The 16162-nt window shown below is 44.2% G+C and overlaps 1 protein-coding gene across 1 annotated transcript in view; it reads right to left on the bottom strand.

Moving 5' to 3' along the window:
- Window positions 1-16162, bottom strand: part of LOC126538462 (DNA mismatch repair protein Msh6-like) — a 463753-nt gene that overhangs the window by 20322 nt on the left and 427269 nt on the right. Inside the window, exon 30 of the mRNA XM_050185304.3 lies at window positions 8732-8866. Within this exon, the coding sequence (XP_050041261.2) occupies window positions 8732-8866 (135 nt within the window). The remainder of the gene's footprint in view (window positions 1-8731; window positions 8867-16162) is intronic.

The raw sequence follows: 16162 nt of genomic DNA, 5'->3' as shown, positions 1-16162 counted from the left end.
GGGTCCTTCAATAGGAGAACCCTGCCGAAACGCATCTACAAGATTCGGAGCAGTCGTCTGTTATATACAATTTTGTATGGGAGGGAACGGCTGGGTCAAGGGAAGGTGGAGGTGTAGGCATACTAATTAGGTGAGGTATGAAGTGTCAAAGGGTAAAGGAGACACGTAAGGAGCATTTATCGATTAGCGGCACACGGGAAGGCAGAAAGGCCTGGCTTGGAATAGCTTACCCATGGAGAGGTAGTAAAGATAAAATTACAGAATTGATTGATTGCATTAGAAGCAATATTAATGAGTTCAAGAAATCTGGGCAGGTGATATTAGTGGGAGATATGAATGTGCACATGGATGATTTAGATGAATATACTGATTACAACGATTCTCTAGTGCTGGTTCTGTGTGATAAAGAGAACCTTAAAATAGTTAACAGGGAGAATAAGTGTCATGGACAGGTAATGCGGCAATGCAGAAATAGACAGTCATGTGTCAATTACATCTTAGTCTCAGAAATGGTATACGACCGACTAGCCCAAATGATAGACGAACATGAAAAAGATAGCTAGGGTAGCGATCTTAAACGTTTAAAATTTGGGAAAGATATTAACACAAAACACAAACATCAGAATTTCTAAAAAAAGAATGAAAAGCGAAAAATTAAAGGTGCACTTAGTCATCCTTACTGGGATGAATGCAAAAGCATTGCGGCCACATCAGCAGAAGCGCCTAATCATGAAGTAGTAATGAGGAAAACGCTGTGGTACATTTTTTATCAGAATTTTTCGATCTGCAGTGAGGATGAAGTCCTTCACTGGAAGCATGCTGAAAACTGTGATAGGTGAGTGCAATAGCGATTATAGTCTGGCACTAGTGGGTGGCAGACGACAAGTGTGGCCGTAGGAGTGAGAATGTATTTTGTTTATTGAGTTGATGTTCCTGCGATTCATGTTTTCCAAAGTGTCAAGTATTTCTGTGATGATAGCTACATGTTTTTGCAGTTTCCTGGCCAACTGCTTTGGTATTTTAGTCAAAACGAAACCAAGTGCATCGAAAACGAAACGATGCTTTTACACATATGTGGTTCGTGTTGCTGTAGCCAAGCGTGCGTTTCTGTTTTCCGATGTCGTCTCTCGAAGACCTGAGCAAGCTGGAACAAAGGATTTCAGCTTGCACCTTTCCGGGTGCTCAGAATGTAGATCGTTGTGAAGAAGCCCCCGAACGCCATGCTTCGATGGACGAAAGCGGCAGCGGAAGCGACGAATCCAACTTGCACGATAGGCCACTGTCCCTGCTACAAGCAGTGTGCCTGGAGAATGCCAATTGGTAAAGGCTCACTCATGCTAGGCTGACTCAACACCGATTTCGGTTTGCTGACTGTTGGCGACAGCATTTTTTCCTTCGTGTCGGCGTGTCTGTCACACTGTACTGACGCTGACAATCTGCCGACGGTTGGTGGAGAGCTCGGTGTCAGTACAGTGTGATAGAGGCGCTGACATGAAGGTAAAAAACGTACCCATTTATGGCACAACTCGTCGATGGCATCTTGTATCAAAGGGAGATAATAAAACTCCGGGTACTTGCAAAATCGCACTATACTCGTGCACTTACAACCGCATGTGCACCACCATTATTGTGCGACGGTGCGAGTGCCACTCATTAGCATGGACTTTCTTTACTTCGTAATACGCATAGAACAAAGCGCAACGAAAGAAAGGAAAATCAGAAATCCACCCATTCGTAGCAAATGCTACAAAGGAAACCCATATGGGTTCCTCAAAAGAAAAGCCTCACAGTTGAAGAAAAATTCGTCCTGGTCCGGGACTCGAACCCAGGCCCACCACCTTTCCGGGGCAGCCACTTTACCATCTGAGCTAACCAGGCGGCTAGCAGATGGCAGGGCGAAGACGAATTTGTCGACAACACGAAGCAGAGGCATGAGTTTGATGTAATAGTTCTGCGGAAACCCACAAGTTGGAGAGAAAAAATTAAAGAAAGGAAAATCAGACATCCACCCGTTCGTAGCAATTGCTACGAACGGGTGGATATCTGATTTTCCTTTCTTTAATTACTTCTCTGCACCTTGCGGGTTTCCCACAGAACTGTTACGCCAAATAAAGCGCAAGTGTCTATTAATATATTAAATGCAATTTTTAGCAATAACTGTATTGTACTTAATGACATTCAACTTACATATAGTTATCTCTTGACTACATTTCAAAGTATCAGGATTTCACCACCAGGCCTCGCCACTTACTGCTTTTTTATGACTTTCTTTGCCAATTTAAACTTATATTTCCTACTTAAATACCAAACAGCGTGCTGGATTCTATCCCTATAAATCATGGCCATTTCATTTCCATAAACACCTCAACACATTCTGGCCAGTTGTCAGTCCCTTTAATGTGCCTTAATTACTTTAACCTCAACACCAAAGGTTGTGGATTTAAGTTATTTTTAAATTTATTTGTTTCCACAAGCAAGGAGGTACATGGTTGTGGCGGAAAAAACAAGGGGAAGAAAGCTGCAGAGAAAGCAGCTTGAATGGCCCCAGGTTCCATTTACAATGGCAGCAGCAGGGCAGGTGGGAAACGGGTTAAGGAAAAAAAGAGGAGAGAGAGAAAAAAAAAGAGCAAAAACACCAAGGGCAAAATTCACAAAGTATGACCATACACAGTCAAGATCGCAGAAACACTTCACGCAGATTTTTTGCGGAACAAGTGAGCACATCGATATTGCATCTGGTGAGATCATTGAGTAAACTGGGCAGTGTGGGAATGCGCGACTCTCATGCATCCCCTGATATGCTGTTTTCCCGCACGGCTCGCGTGGCCTGGCGCCCGCGGCGGTCGGAGTGGTGCAAGCGCGGTGCGAGAGATGGTGCGACTGTCGCGCCGCGGCGGGGTTACTCGGGCGCCGAGAGACAAGGCGCGTGCTCTTTGGGGTTCGGGAAGCGAGCGGGACGGACGTGCTTCTGCGAGACCGTCTCGCGTGGCCGCCTTGGACACCGTTAGCGTGACAGTACGCGCGAGCGACCAGGCGTTGGGATCCAGCATGGGGCGAACATATTCGCTCGCAATGCGGTCGCGGTGTGTCGGACTTCTAGATTTGTCGCGCGCCCATCGACATGTTTTGGGGATAGCATTTCGGCTAGCAGGCATTGATCTATGAAAAGTGCAATAAATGCCCTTGTGATTGTTTGCACTACTGTGTTGTTGTTCCTTTGTCCCAAGAGTACGGAGGAGAACCCCGTATCTCCCACAGCAGCAAGTGGCATAACATTTACTGGCCATAATTAGTACGAAGGTGAGGAACACACCAAGTCTCAGGAGCTCGAGTTATGTAAGGGGTTTCTTGTTTTGTGAGATCAGCAAGAGAGCTGAGGGTGCCAATATTTTTCTCATATCTTCTGTAGGTTGACAACAAGCACATGTTTATTAGGGCAGGCAATTTAAGGGTTCTAAGCAGGGTGAAAAGAGAAGCGGAATGAAAATAACGAGGCTTATTACAAATGACTTCTTCTGGATAACAAACAGCTTGTGAATATTTGTGGCTGAAGTTGTCCTCCATACGAGGCAGCAGTAATTTAGGTGACTGAAAAAAAGTGAGTTATAAATCAGCAATTTCATGGATTGCGGCAGGTACCTAAAGGAATGGACAACACCCAACACCTGTGACAGTTTGCCGGTGAGGAAATCTACATGAGAGCACCATGTCATATCATGATCAAAGTGCACACCCAGACATTTGATTGATTGTACAACTTCAATAGTACAGGAGTTAAGCACAATATCTCCAGGTAGCACGACATTCATATTTCTTGGATGAAAGAGCAAGACTTTGGTTTTTGCAGAGTTGATTGTTGGACCGTTTTCGAGAGACCACTGGTGTACTTTAGAGAGCACACTGTTAGCACGTAAGACCAGGTCATCCAGGGATTTGGATGAAAATCTCACATTAGATTTACTTCATTAACACCAAAGCTATTACATTCAAGTCCCTTAATTAACTCTTTCTTAATTAACCGTGCCTTAGTTACCTTCACCTGAATTAAAATAATGTCCGTGGATTCGAGTACCTTAATTAACTATGCGTTAATTAACTTCATCTTAATTAAGGGGACCCTGAGCCACTTTTTATTGAAGTGGAGAAGGGCATTTGAAGTGAAAATTTATTCATTTAGTGGTAAGCATCTGTTTATTGTTTCCTTGATACCTCGATCATTCGACATTCAGTTAATTCAGACATTTCTTTCGGTCCCGTCAAATCCGAATGAACAAGGTTTTACCGTACTTTCTTGTGTGGTTTTTGTCGCATGTTGTAGTGTAGTGGCTCATTTTTCTTGGTTAGCCAATCTACATAGATTCTGCAGCTTGTTAGGAACACTAAAGCAAAACTTCACTGCTGCTTTTGAAATTTTTTTTTTTAGATTATGTGGCACCTTATGTACATATGGGATTACTGCAATGCTTCTCTTATCAAATTGGCAAGGTGCTTCAGCTCTTTTTTTTTTCGTCTTGTATTCGGTTGACATTGCACCACACCCTGAGCATGCCTTCTCGATAGCCAGCATGCCTTAGCCTGGCCACCTGTGCCTCAAAACTATATTCGACTCTGTGTGCACACGTCCTCTTCAGTGCGGCACATAGGCATAATTTCGTTATGGCCCTCTTTACATATTTCGAGTGTGCTGAATTAAACGGTAATAATCCTTTGTGCAAAAGCAGTGCATAGACCCAAGAAACATGAGTGTTGCCTAAAATCAACTTTAGGTCTTGTGGGTTGAATGTTCCATCGCGAGTTGCAGGCTATCTAGCACTTGATTCAATAATGCGAAAACTCGTTCAATGCTTTGTTGTGGGTTTACATTTCTCCAATACAATACCAATACCATTGTGCTAGACAGTGCAATATGTGTGTCATTCATCTCTGTGTATTTTGCCTAAGTGCTTGTCTTCCAGAATTCGAACTATTCGTTGTAACAGTACTGCAGTTTTGCAAATTTTCATTATACAGTAAACCTCTATATAAGAAACCTCGATTTAATGACATTCATGATGTAATGAACTATTTGGGTTTTCCAGATTTAGTTCCATTAAAAACTGCGGATATTTTTCCCGATCTAACGAAGCGATTTTGTGACACGGTTTTGATTTAACAAAGTTTTCGGTCATTTCAAGCAAGTACTCGGAGCCTGTATGGTTAGTACATCTAGCAGAAAATTATAAAAATTTAGGCCAAGGAAAAAGTTATTTGCAAGTGCTCCTCCAGATGAAAAGTTGGAGCGGCAAAATCGCCGCTGAAGCTCGTGCATCGAAAAGCAGTATGCAGAAAAACCGCCGTGCCACTTGTCGTGTAACAATTTGCGGAGGCCACGGGGCATGCGGAGTGTTCAGAGAAACACAATATTCCTTCACCGCAAGGAGGGTGGGTAACGTGATCAGGCAAGCGCTTGACGGGACACGCTTGTACTCTCGCTGTAGCTGTGCATGACTGTCCATATCCGCCGTTAGCTTGGAGGTAATCTTCGTCAAGTTGGCCAGTGAAAAGATCGAGCCAAGCTGATTGGTGCCTTGATGCACATTTTGTGTAGTCTTGCCAGTCACGCAATCTCAAGTTTCTGAGGCATGGTGCGAAGCGTTCGCTCGCGTTGCAGCGGTGAATGTTCTTGGTCATAGAGTGAGATCTTTGCCTGAGCGTGTGTGACACTGATAAAACTGTGAACCTTATTTTGTGAAGCTGCTCTTTGCTATCGCCATCAATGCCCACCTTTCTGGCAAAACTGCAGCATTTTTTTAAGGACGAATATCCGTACCTTTTGGCACATTTGTTTTTAATTTGAGGGCACCATATGATGATGGCTGTGGGCACTAAGCACAGTCAGCCATGGTGTCCAAGATTTACGGCACCATGCGGCACGATCTGTGCTGCATGCAGTGGCAAGACACTATCCACCAGGAATGTTCTGGAAATTTGTGAAATGATTTTTACTGCTGCACCTTTAAAGCCTAGAATTAACGAAATTCGTGATTTAACGAATTTTTTCACTGCAAATACAGTTTCGTTATTTTTTGTTTATTTATTTTATTTATTAAATACTGCAGACAAATGGTCCAAGCAGGGAGGGTGACATATGGTACACACAATGAAAATCAGATTGACAAAACAAACAGAACCACGAAATTAAAAGATTAGGAAGTGGATTCAATTATACAATTTCATTCGGTTACAGTTCGAGGGAAACAAGAAAACTTATATGTGTTTGTTCTTGCAATGTAAGGGGTTAATGCATCATGTCTGCGGTGGCATGTAGTCCTGGTCGATAACCGCGATAAATGTTCAGATGCGTCAAGGGATAAATTGTTGGTGTGAAGTAGTTTAAGGAATTCAGGTCTCTGTTTCCCTTAAACTACTTCACACCAACAATTTACCCCTTGACGCATCTGAACATTTATTGCAGTTCGAGTGGTTCAAGGTTGTTAATTTCCATAAGTTCGGTGGGGAAATCACATCTGGAAGATCTGTTAAATATAAATCTGATCGCCTTTCTCTGAATTCTCTCAAGACTATTGATATTAGTTTTTGTGTATGGATCCCAAACTATGCAAGCATATTCCAGCTTAGGTCTAATTAGGGAGATGTAGCATAGCATTTTAACGTTAGATGTTAGAAGTTTGTGTCTCAAAAGGCATAGTTTTCTGAAGGCTGAAGCGCAAGTGTTAGTTATGTGATCATTCCATGATAGTGTATTGTTAAGGGTCACTCCTAGGTATTTATAGCTAGTGACTTCATATGGACCTAACTGATATGTATAAAGCAGGGGTGATTTATCTATCATTCACAGTAGTATGCTTTTATCTGTGTTTAGTCAATCCCCAGCACCTGCACCATGCAAGGATATTATTTAAACTACAACATATACTAGTTTGATCATGGAGAGAAACAATATCTTTAAAGAGCACACAATCATCGGCAAATAATCGAATCTGTATATTGAGGTTCCACTACATGTGAATGCAATTACAATGAACAGGGTCAGAAAATTGTAAATGTAGTGAAATCTGGTTGATATAATCAATAATTCCTTATACCTCAGAGGGTTATAAGTAGACTCGACTGTAGTCTCAGAACAGTATCTAGAATGCACGAACACGAAGCCGCGTATGCACGGAGCGCTGTGGGAACAGGTATCGGCACATCCTCTACAGTCTCCGAAGTAAAACAGCAACAGTGCATCAGCCTGATGACAAAAGCACAAAGGGCAATAGTTTGTACCGCTATAGCTATATTACTGATGCAGTACGAATTACACGACATCTTGACGATTTGTTCGATACGATGTGATCTTATCACCAGCTCGTTCGAAACTTGTGATAACCGCCTTATATTTTTCCTGTCATAAACAAAGGAGACTTGTGCTTTACTTTCTGTATGTGCGTAATTTTTTTGTCCCTGTTGATTCGCTGCTAGCGATCATGGTGTGATCTGTTGTGTTCAACAAAGAAGCAACGGATCAACTAAATTTTAGAAGCAGGCCTAGAGGCTCGTTGCAGTTTCAGTGCACCATTTGCCGTAGCAATAGTCGATTGGAAAGTGCCTCTCAGCGTGCTGGGCGCGTTGATCCAATAGAAGAGCAGCATGCATTACAACTTTATCAGACAGGCCCCCTATTTGCGAAAAAAAAAAGAAAGAAAACAAAACACCTTTTCACTTTTCCTATGCAGCCATTGTTGTGAGGAGGGTGGGAAGAAAAGGCGGAACTTCGGGAATTCGCACATTGATGACAATGATGATTTATTGGCATCCCCTTTGAAATGGAGTGGTGACAAATAGTCACCTAGCCTGCCCGAGTTACTCAGATATGCTATGCATGCTTTTCATTCTAGCATTTCTGTATAGATCTCTTTATACTTTTTTTCTCCTCCTCGGAACTTCTCCACCTACCTATGCCTGTAATGGACCCAGTCTTATCAACCTCTGCTCAAGATGGCAGCGCTCAGTGGCGGAAAAGACAAGAGATGGCTCTGTGAATTCCAGTGTTATTGTGCGATTTTTGAGCTCCTTTATTACTTTCCACACTGACAACCTTTTTTTTCGGATAGCCAGAATACTTTTTCAGCTAATTCTCTTGATATAGTGTAGATTACGCATTGCTGATGGTGAACCAAATGGTTTCCGAAAGTCAATCTTTTTCAAGGTTTTCGTCATCCTTGTTCCTTCCGTCTCACTCGCTCTCCCAAAGCTGGTTGTCTTCCGTGCCGTCCGTCACTGCTTGAGATTGACTTAAAACTCTTCACGACTGTCTCGAACGAAACTGCATGCCACACGTTCAAAATCCATTGGCACAGTTCTCGCAGCGATACCCTCTTAATGCGCTTGTAAGTATGATGCAGCTAAACAACATAGGCCTCAACACTGCAGATACCATTGAAGCACGTGGGATTTAGGTGCATGATCACAATCTGCTGGGATACACTGATGATGATGACTCCATCTAATAGCAGCCATCAGACAGCGGCTCCTGAAAATGAGCCACGAGGGCGTGACCTCTGAGATCAGACCAGTGCAGGGGCACAAGGCCCACACAGGTGCGTGCACGATCGTTGGTAAAGCATTTTTCCAAACTTTTCCCGCTCTAAAGTGAGGGTATGAACCTTATATGAGGGCGGGTATTGCACAAGTATATAGTGTTCTGTGGCTGGTTTTCTAAAGAATGAATCACAACCAAGATTCTTGCCTGCTGTGGAATGCCTGCCAACTTGGCAGCATTGAAGCCATAGCTCTTGGGGCAGGGACCTGGCACACACTTGTAGAGGAACACAATGGTCTCTTGCGTGGGGTCTTGGGCATTTTCATCTTCCACCATACATGCCTGCATAAAGGGTGCAATACAACAATGGTATTTAGTCTATGATGCCTGTGTGCTTTGTGGTTTCAGAGAGAGTGACAGCATAGATTCTTAAATGGCACTCTTCGAGCAGGTCTACCCAGCACTGCTTTCTGTGCTTGTGTCTCAAGTGCTTGATGGCCCCACAGAGAATTTTCTACAAAAATTATGCAGTTTTACATGCCAAAACCATGATCTGATTATAAGGCGCACTGCAGTGGGGGACTCCGGAATAATTTGGACCACCTGGGGTTTTTTAATGTGCACCTAAATCTAAGCATACGGGTGTTTTCACATTTCGCCCCCATCAAAATGCGGCCACCATGGCCGGGATTCGATCCTGCGACCTCATGCTTAGCAGTCCGTAACACCATAGCCACTAAGCAACCACATCGGGTACAGAGAATGTTTAATTCGTTTTGATCGCTAGTGGTATGGTCAGCAACAAGTGATTGATGTGATCAGTGTTATTGCTTAACAATTCCATGTTTCATCAAGGGGAGTACGGTAGCGCGATTCAAAGACAGGACAAAAGAAGACACAAAGGGACACACACAGCGCTAACTTGCAATACTGTTTATTATCGAAAACCAGGTCGTACTAATACACTCAGACAACATGAGTCACAGCCACGTGAACAGATTAACAATCAGAGCGATACAGTTTGTGATATCTTAAGCCATGCGCAAAAATTTCAGTTCTTTTTCAGAGAGAGCCAATGATGGTTTGCTTTTACACGACTCCCCAGGGGCATCAATCTGCTCGGCTTCTATTATAAGTCTAGTGAGTTCGCACTTATTTCTACCGGTAACGATTGTTGATTCGAAGAGAGGGGAGCACTTATGTTGCTTACAATGAAGGGAGAGAAACCCATCTGATACAAGTTTGTAGACTTTATTTTTGTGTTCACGCAGTCTATCATTAACCCTTTCGCTGTCGGACCTTTCTGGCCGTGACGCACCCCCAGTGTCGGCTTGGTTTCAGGGAAGGAGCATAACAGGGAATGAACATAGCAATTTATTTTTTATTATGATTGGTATACAAATAACGTAGTCAATGCTATATGCACATTTCAGTGTTCTGCAGCTGCTGTTAGTAAACATCATCATCATCATCAGCCTGACTATAAAATCCATTCAACACCCGAATCTGACGATGCGGAACCGAGTCCGAATCCGAGCTCGGCTCGTATTCTAAATCGGAATTGAGCCACCGCACCAATGAGCAGACGAAGGTCCCGCGCGCTCAGCCATCCGAAAGTAACCGCGCGTTGGGAGGCTGCGCTTTCAGTCGCCCGCACAACGGAGAGAAATGGGACGTTGCGCGATCAAGAAGACAGAGGGAGATGGAAAAAGGCTAAACAAAGTCCGAAGGGCTCTACGTTTACTGCTGCAAGTTGGAAGCGAGGGTTCGGCGAGAGAGCGAAAGCAGCAATCGAGTCACTCTTTTCGCAGAGGCAACGGCACGTGCGCCTGAACTTGACGCGGCGTAGCAGACACACCAACAGAAGAAAAATAAGAACCTTCAAACCAGCGGAGATGGCAGAACAACCCTTGAACCCACGACCACACATACGCGACGCATGATCCAGCGAACGCGGAGCCACCGCGCCACTCAGCAAAGAGAAAGTGGGGAGTGGCAGTCGCACAGTACTCTTCAATACATGGGTTAACACAGGTCGGGGAGAATATACGAACTTGTAGAAACAGTCAGCAGATGGCGTGGCCAATTCAGGAGCGCCATCTTTGCGCTCAGGCGCGAAATTTTGAACGCACGATAGAGAACGTACCGGTAAGTCAGTGACACCGTGGGGGGGGAAGTGCGATGACGTACCGGTACGTCCGTGACAGCGAAAGGGTTAATGCATCTGCCCGACCATCCGACGTAGTACTTCCCACACGATAAGGGTATACAATATATAATTGAAGTCTTAATTACGTTCTCTAAACTTCTTCCTGTGTTTAACTTGGCAGATAGGGGCACTTTCTTTCTTTTCTGGTCTTCTTTTCCTGCACAGGCTGATTAGTTTGTTGGGTGCTGAAAAAACCACATCAGTATTACCTCGGCGGGCAATTTTCTTTAGGTTGTGCGACAACCGGTGGATATAAGGTATCACTGTTGGTCTTTCTTTCTCTCGGTGACTATTTCCTTCCGCTCGTTCAGCAGTCCCTAATTGCTGCACTTGCCTAAGTAGTCCTTCTGAAACTGCAACTTTTTTGGTGTTTGTCAATGTTAAGCTAGACAACTTTGACACAGAGTGTTCAGCTATAAGTAATATTATACGCGAGTGCCTTTGTCCACTAGAAGCTACGTTCGAAGTGCCTGTAGAACAAAAGATCAAAGTTCTGGATGTTAAATTTACCTTCGGTGATGATCTAATTTGCTGGTGTTACAGTCCCAGGACAAATAAACTGTTGTTGTCATATCATTCAGCCCATTCTAAACTGGTAAAAATAGGAATTGCGAAAATGTGTTTTACTAACGCACTTACTAAATCATGCCATCATTGCACTGACGAAGCATTCACACAACAGGCCATGCGGCTACATGAAGCAGGTTATCCCAATCATGTACTGGCATCAGTTGCAGAGGGAATACTTAGGCAAGTGCAGCAATCAGGGACTGCTGAACGAGCGGAAGGAAATAGCAAGTGAGAGAAAAAAAGACCAACAGTGATACCTTATATCCACCGGTTGTCGCACAACCTAAAAAAAATTGCCCACCGAGGTAACACTGATGTGGTTTTTTCAGCACCCAACAAACTAATCAGCCTGTGCAGGAAAAGAAGACCAGAAAAGAAAGAAAGTGCCCCTAGCTGCCAAGTTAAACACAGGAAGAAGTTTAGAGAATGTAATTAGGACTTCAACTATATATTGTATACCCTTATCGTGGGGGAAAGACTACTTCGGACGGTCGGGCAGATGCATTAATGATAGACTGCGCGAACACAAAAATAAAGTCGACAAACTTGTATCAGATGGGTTTCTCTCCCTTCATTGTAAGCAACATAAGTGCTCCCCTCTCTTCGTATCAACAATCATTGCCGGTAGAAATAAGTGCGAGCTCACTAGACTTATAATAGAAGCTGAGCAGATTGATGCCCTAGGGGAGTCATATATCAGCAAACCATCATTGGCTCTCTCTGAAAAAGAACTGAAATTTTTGCGCATGGCTTAACATATCACAAAATGTATTGCTCCGTTTGTTAATCTGTTCACGTGGCTGTGACTCATGTTGTTTGAGTGTATAAGAATGACCTGGTTTCCGATAATAAATAGTGTTGGAAGTTAGCGCTGTGTGTGTCCCTTTGCGTCTTTTGTCCAGTCTTTGAATCGCGCTACCGTACTCCCCTTGAAGATGCATTACCAACAAGCCCACATTGCAACCCTCGTGAACTTTATTCATGTTTCAAGACACACCTGCTGAAGCACCTCACCAGGTTCAGGCAGGTCGAGATCACTCAGTGAAAATTATATAGGAGAAATATGACAGAAATGTATGCTGCAAAAGAAGCTGGAAAGTAAAATACTAGTCCTTCTGCTTGAAGCACATAAACAGTCATGTGAACTCCTGCTAAATATGCAGAAAACTGTCTCAGGAAATGAACAAATAAAAGTCGGGGCTTGGTGTATCCCTGGCTCCCACATCGGAAATGGAAGAGGGGGCATCCTAGTATCATTTGTGGCACAGTGCTCCCTGGAGCCAGCATATAGCCAAATTTCTGACGCGGCCTGGTGAAGGGCCCTTTATTGTTTTAGTGGTGAATGTTTCTTTTGGACTGCAGCACCTTGACATGGTTCCTACTTTCCATTGGCTACCACTAGCTAATACAGTAAAACCTCAGTCATACGTTTTGGAAAAAGCACAAGAAAAAAACGTGCTAACCAAGACATACGAATGGAAGTTACTAAAAAGTATGGCTGACTAAACTGCAGCTGCAATCTATGTAAGTGTAAGAGTTCCGTGAATTTTTACGACGAGATGCCACACATGCTGAATGAGCAGTACCCAAGTGGTGGCCCAGACATTTATTGTCGTTTTTGTGGCTACTGCAAGCTTACGTTTGCGAACTCTTTCACAGACTCTAGAGGCTGACTAGTGATCCTGAACTCTTGTTCCCTTGCCAATGTATTCATCATTATCTTTGTCTTCTGCATATTAATCTTCAACCCCACTCTTACACTCTCTGTTAAGGTCCTTAATCATTTGCAGTAACTCGTCTGCATTGTTGCTGAATAGAACAATGTCATCGACAAACCGAAGGTTGCCGAGATATTCACCGTTGATCTTTACTCCTAAGCCTTCCCAGTTTAATAGTTTGAATACTTCTTCTAATCACGCAGTGAATAGTATTCGAGAGAGTGTGTCTCCCTGCCTGACCCCTTTCTTTATAGGTATCTTCCTGCTTTTCTTGTGTAGGTAGCTGTCGAACCTCTGTAGATATTTTCCAAGGTATTTACTAAGCGTACTGTACTCATTGATTACGTAATGCCTCTGTGACTGCTGGTATCTCTACTGAATCAATGCGTTTTCGTAATATATGAAATCCATATAGAGAGGCTCATTGTACTCTGTGTATTTCTTGATAACCTGATTAATGACATGGGTGTGACCCATTGTAGAGTATCTCTTCCTGAAGCCAGCCTGTTCACTTGGCTGACTAAAGTCCAGTGTTGCCCTTATTCTATTGGAGATTATTTTGGTAAATACTTGATATAATACTGGGAGTAAGCTAATGGGCCTATAACTCATTTTTTTAAAGTCTCCCTTTTTGTGGATTAGTATAATGTTTGCATTCTTCCAGTTTTCTGGACCCTTGCAGTCGATAGACACTGCGTATAAAGAGCCGCCAGCTTTCCAAGCATTATGTCTCCTCCATCTTTGATTAAATTGACTGTTATTGCATCTTCCCCTGCCGCTCTTCCTCGTGTAATGTCTTGCAAGGCCCTTCTGACCTCATCGCTAGTTATAGGAGGAGTTTCTCTATCCTGTTCATTACTGTTTGTAATAGAGGCATCCCGACTCCTCTGGGTACTGTACAGGTCAGTATAGAATTCTTCCGCTGCTTTTAATATATATTCGAGATTGCTGATGATATTACCCTGCTTATCTTTCAGTGCATACATCTTGGTTTGGCCTATGCCAAGTTTCTTTCTCCACGATTTCAGGCTGCGTCCATTTTTTACGGCTTCTTCAGTCTTCCTCATGTTGTAGTTTCGAATATAACTTATTTTCACCTAGTTGATCACTTCACTTCAGTTTATTTCTAACACAAACTTGGGGTCCTCCAGGCAAAAAAGCTGTCATAGACAACTTGAGGGTTCCTGAGGACCATACAGACCGCTGGCAAAGTGATAGATTCGCAAATAATAATTTGAAAGACTTTATGTCACTGGATATGGGTATATTTAAATATGGTGTCAGGTACATTTTTATTTTGGGAAATCCTCGGCGCATGCACACATGCAGTCTGCGTTCCGTTCCGACGTCCCGCACGTGGCTTGCTCCGCTGATTACTTTACTCACTCAGTTCGTTGTTACGCGCTCCTCGCATGCTGACCACGCACATACGCCTTCCATGTTCTCCCTCCCCACCACACACCATTGCCTACCATACCGTGCCTGCTATTCTATACAGTTGCCTACCGTGTCGTGCCTGCGACTCTACGCGACCTGGCGTCGGACCAGTACCCTTACAGATATCCCCCCCCCCCCCCGCCTCCCCCCGCCCCCTTTATCCTGTGAAGAGGGTTTCCGAGGCACATGATAAGGGCTCAGATGGTCTGCATTAGCGAGGCCTTTCCGTTCCCTGTAGCCGGGTCTCCGAATCTGTAGATATTGAGTCCAATGTGTGCAGTCACTCTAAATGGCTCTGTGCGTCGAGGGGCAAACTTGGCTGTAAACCCAATGGCTGCCTTACTTAGCCGGTGCGTGTCTCGGAGAACCAAGTTTCGAACCTGGAAGGTAGCTGGAGTGTGCTTTTTGTTGTACAGTTAAACCTGGATGTAACGAACCTATATGTAACGAATTCCTGGATTTAACGAAGTTTTTGAATTCCCCAACGCTGCCCCCATTGAAGCCCATGTATTTTCGACCTTGATGTAACGAACGCGTTGCGGCGGTTAGCCTTGATGTAACGAACTCCCAAAGCTGATCAGTCATTACTCTTAGCACTTTTAAGGAAAATTCGGCCGAAGAAATGCTCTAGATTATTGAATATTAATGCTGTAAGGAGCCAGCAGCTACGCGAACGCCAGGGATTGCCGCGACCGAGCAAAGTTAGCGATGATGATGATGATGGCGGCAACTAGCGCCGCTCCATGCCTAACGTAGCAGTCTTTTCAGGCTTTGCTTGTCTAGCGTGGCACCAGGTGGCATTGGTATCCGCAGCTGATTTCTCTTGCAGAATTATTTTGTTTCGTATGGATTTGAGGACAAGCATTCTTATTTTGTGATTTTCATTTGTTTCAACGGCTCAGACACACTTATGTGTAAGAATTCACTTGAAAAGCAACGCTGATAGCCGGTTCTTTCATTGCCAAGGCGCCGGAAGGGAGAGGGGGAGGGACGATGACGACCGATATCCGTCACTTTTTTTTCTTTCTCTATGGATGCGTTGCATTCGCCATCTTGAGTGTTGTCCTGCGTTCTGCACGTGTGCGTGTGTCAACTGTGCTCTGGTACTGGTTTGTCCGACTTGTTTTGGAGGTGCTAGGCCTGCCTGTCGGCGTGTAGTCGTGCGTCTCCGCTTCTAACTGCATCGTCGGTTGGTCGGGATGAGTTTCTACTGCCAGAAAACGAAAAGTTCTGTCTTTTGAAGACAAACTCGCAATTTTAAATGCAGTCTCCGCGGGCGAGAAGAAGAAGGACGTTGCCACCCGTTTCAGCATTCCAGCGAGCACACTATCAACGATTTTGAGTGCGGAACACAGCATCAGAAACGCAGTGGAGTCGGGAACAAGCTCGAAGAAAAAAAGACTGAAGCTGTCCACATACACTGATGTGGACAAGGCAGTGTTCACGTGGTTTTTGGACACGCGAGCCAGAAATGTACCCATTAGTGGCGCGATCTTGCAACAGAAGGCAAAGGATTTTGCGTGTATCTTGGGTCATGACGATTTCAAGGCAAGCAACGGGTGGCTGCAGGGATTTAAGAGCCGGCACGGTGTCGTCGGAAGAGTAATCAGCGGCGAATCTGCCTCCGCAGACAGCGATGCTGCTGCTTCGTGGGTGGCTGACAAGCTGCCTGGAATCCTGAGTCGCTTCGAGGCGGCTGATGTC

This window comes from Dermacentor andersoni, chromosome 4 (assembly GCF_023375885.2).
Source record: "Dermacentor andersoni chromosome 4, qqDerAnde1_hic_scaffold, whole genome shotgun sequence".
Lineage (NCBI taxonomy): Eukaryota > Metazoa > Arthropoda > Arachnida > Ixodida > Ixodidae > Dermacentor > Dermacentor andersoni.
This window is presented reverse-complemented; position numbering and strand designations above follow the sequence as displayed.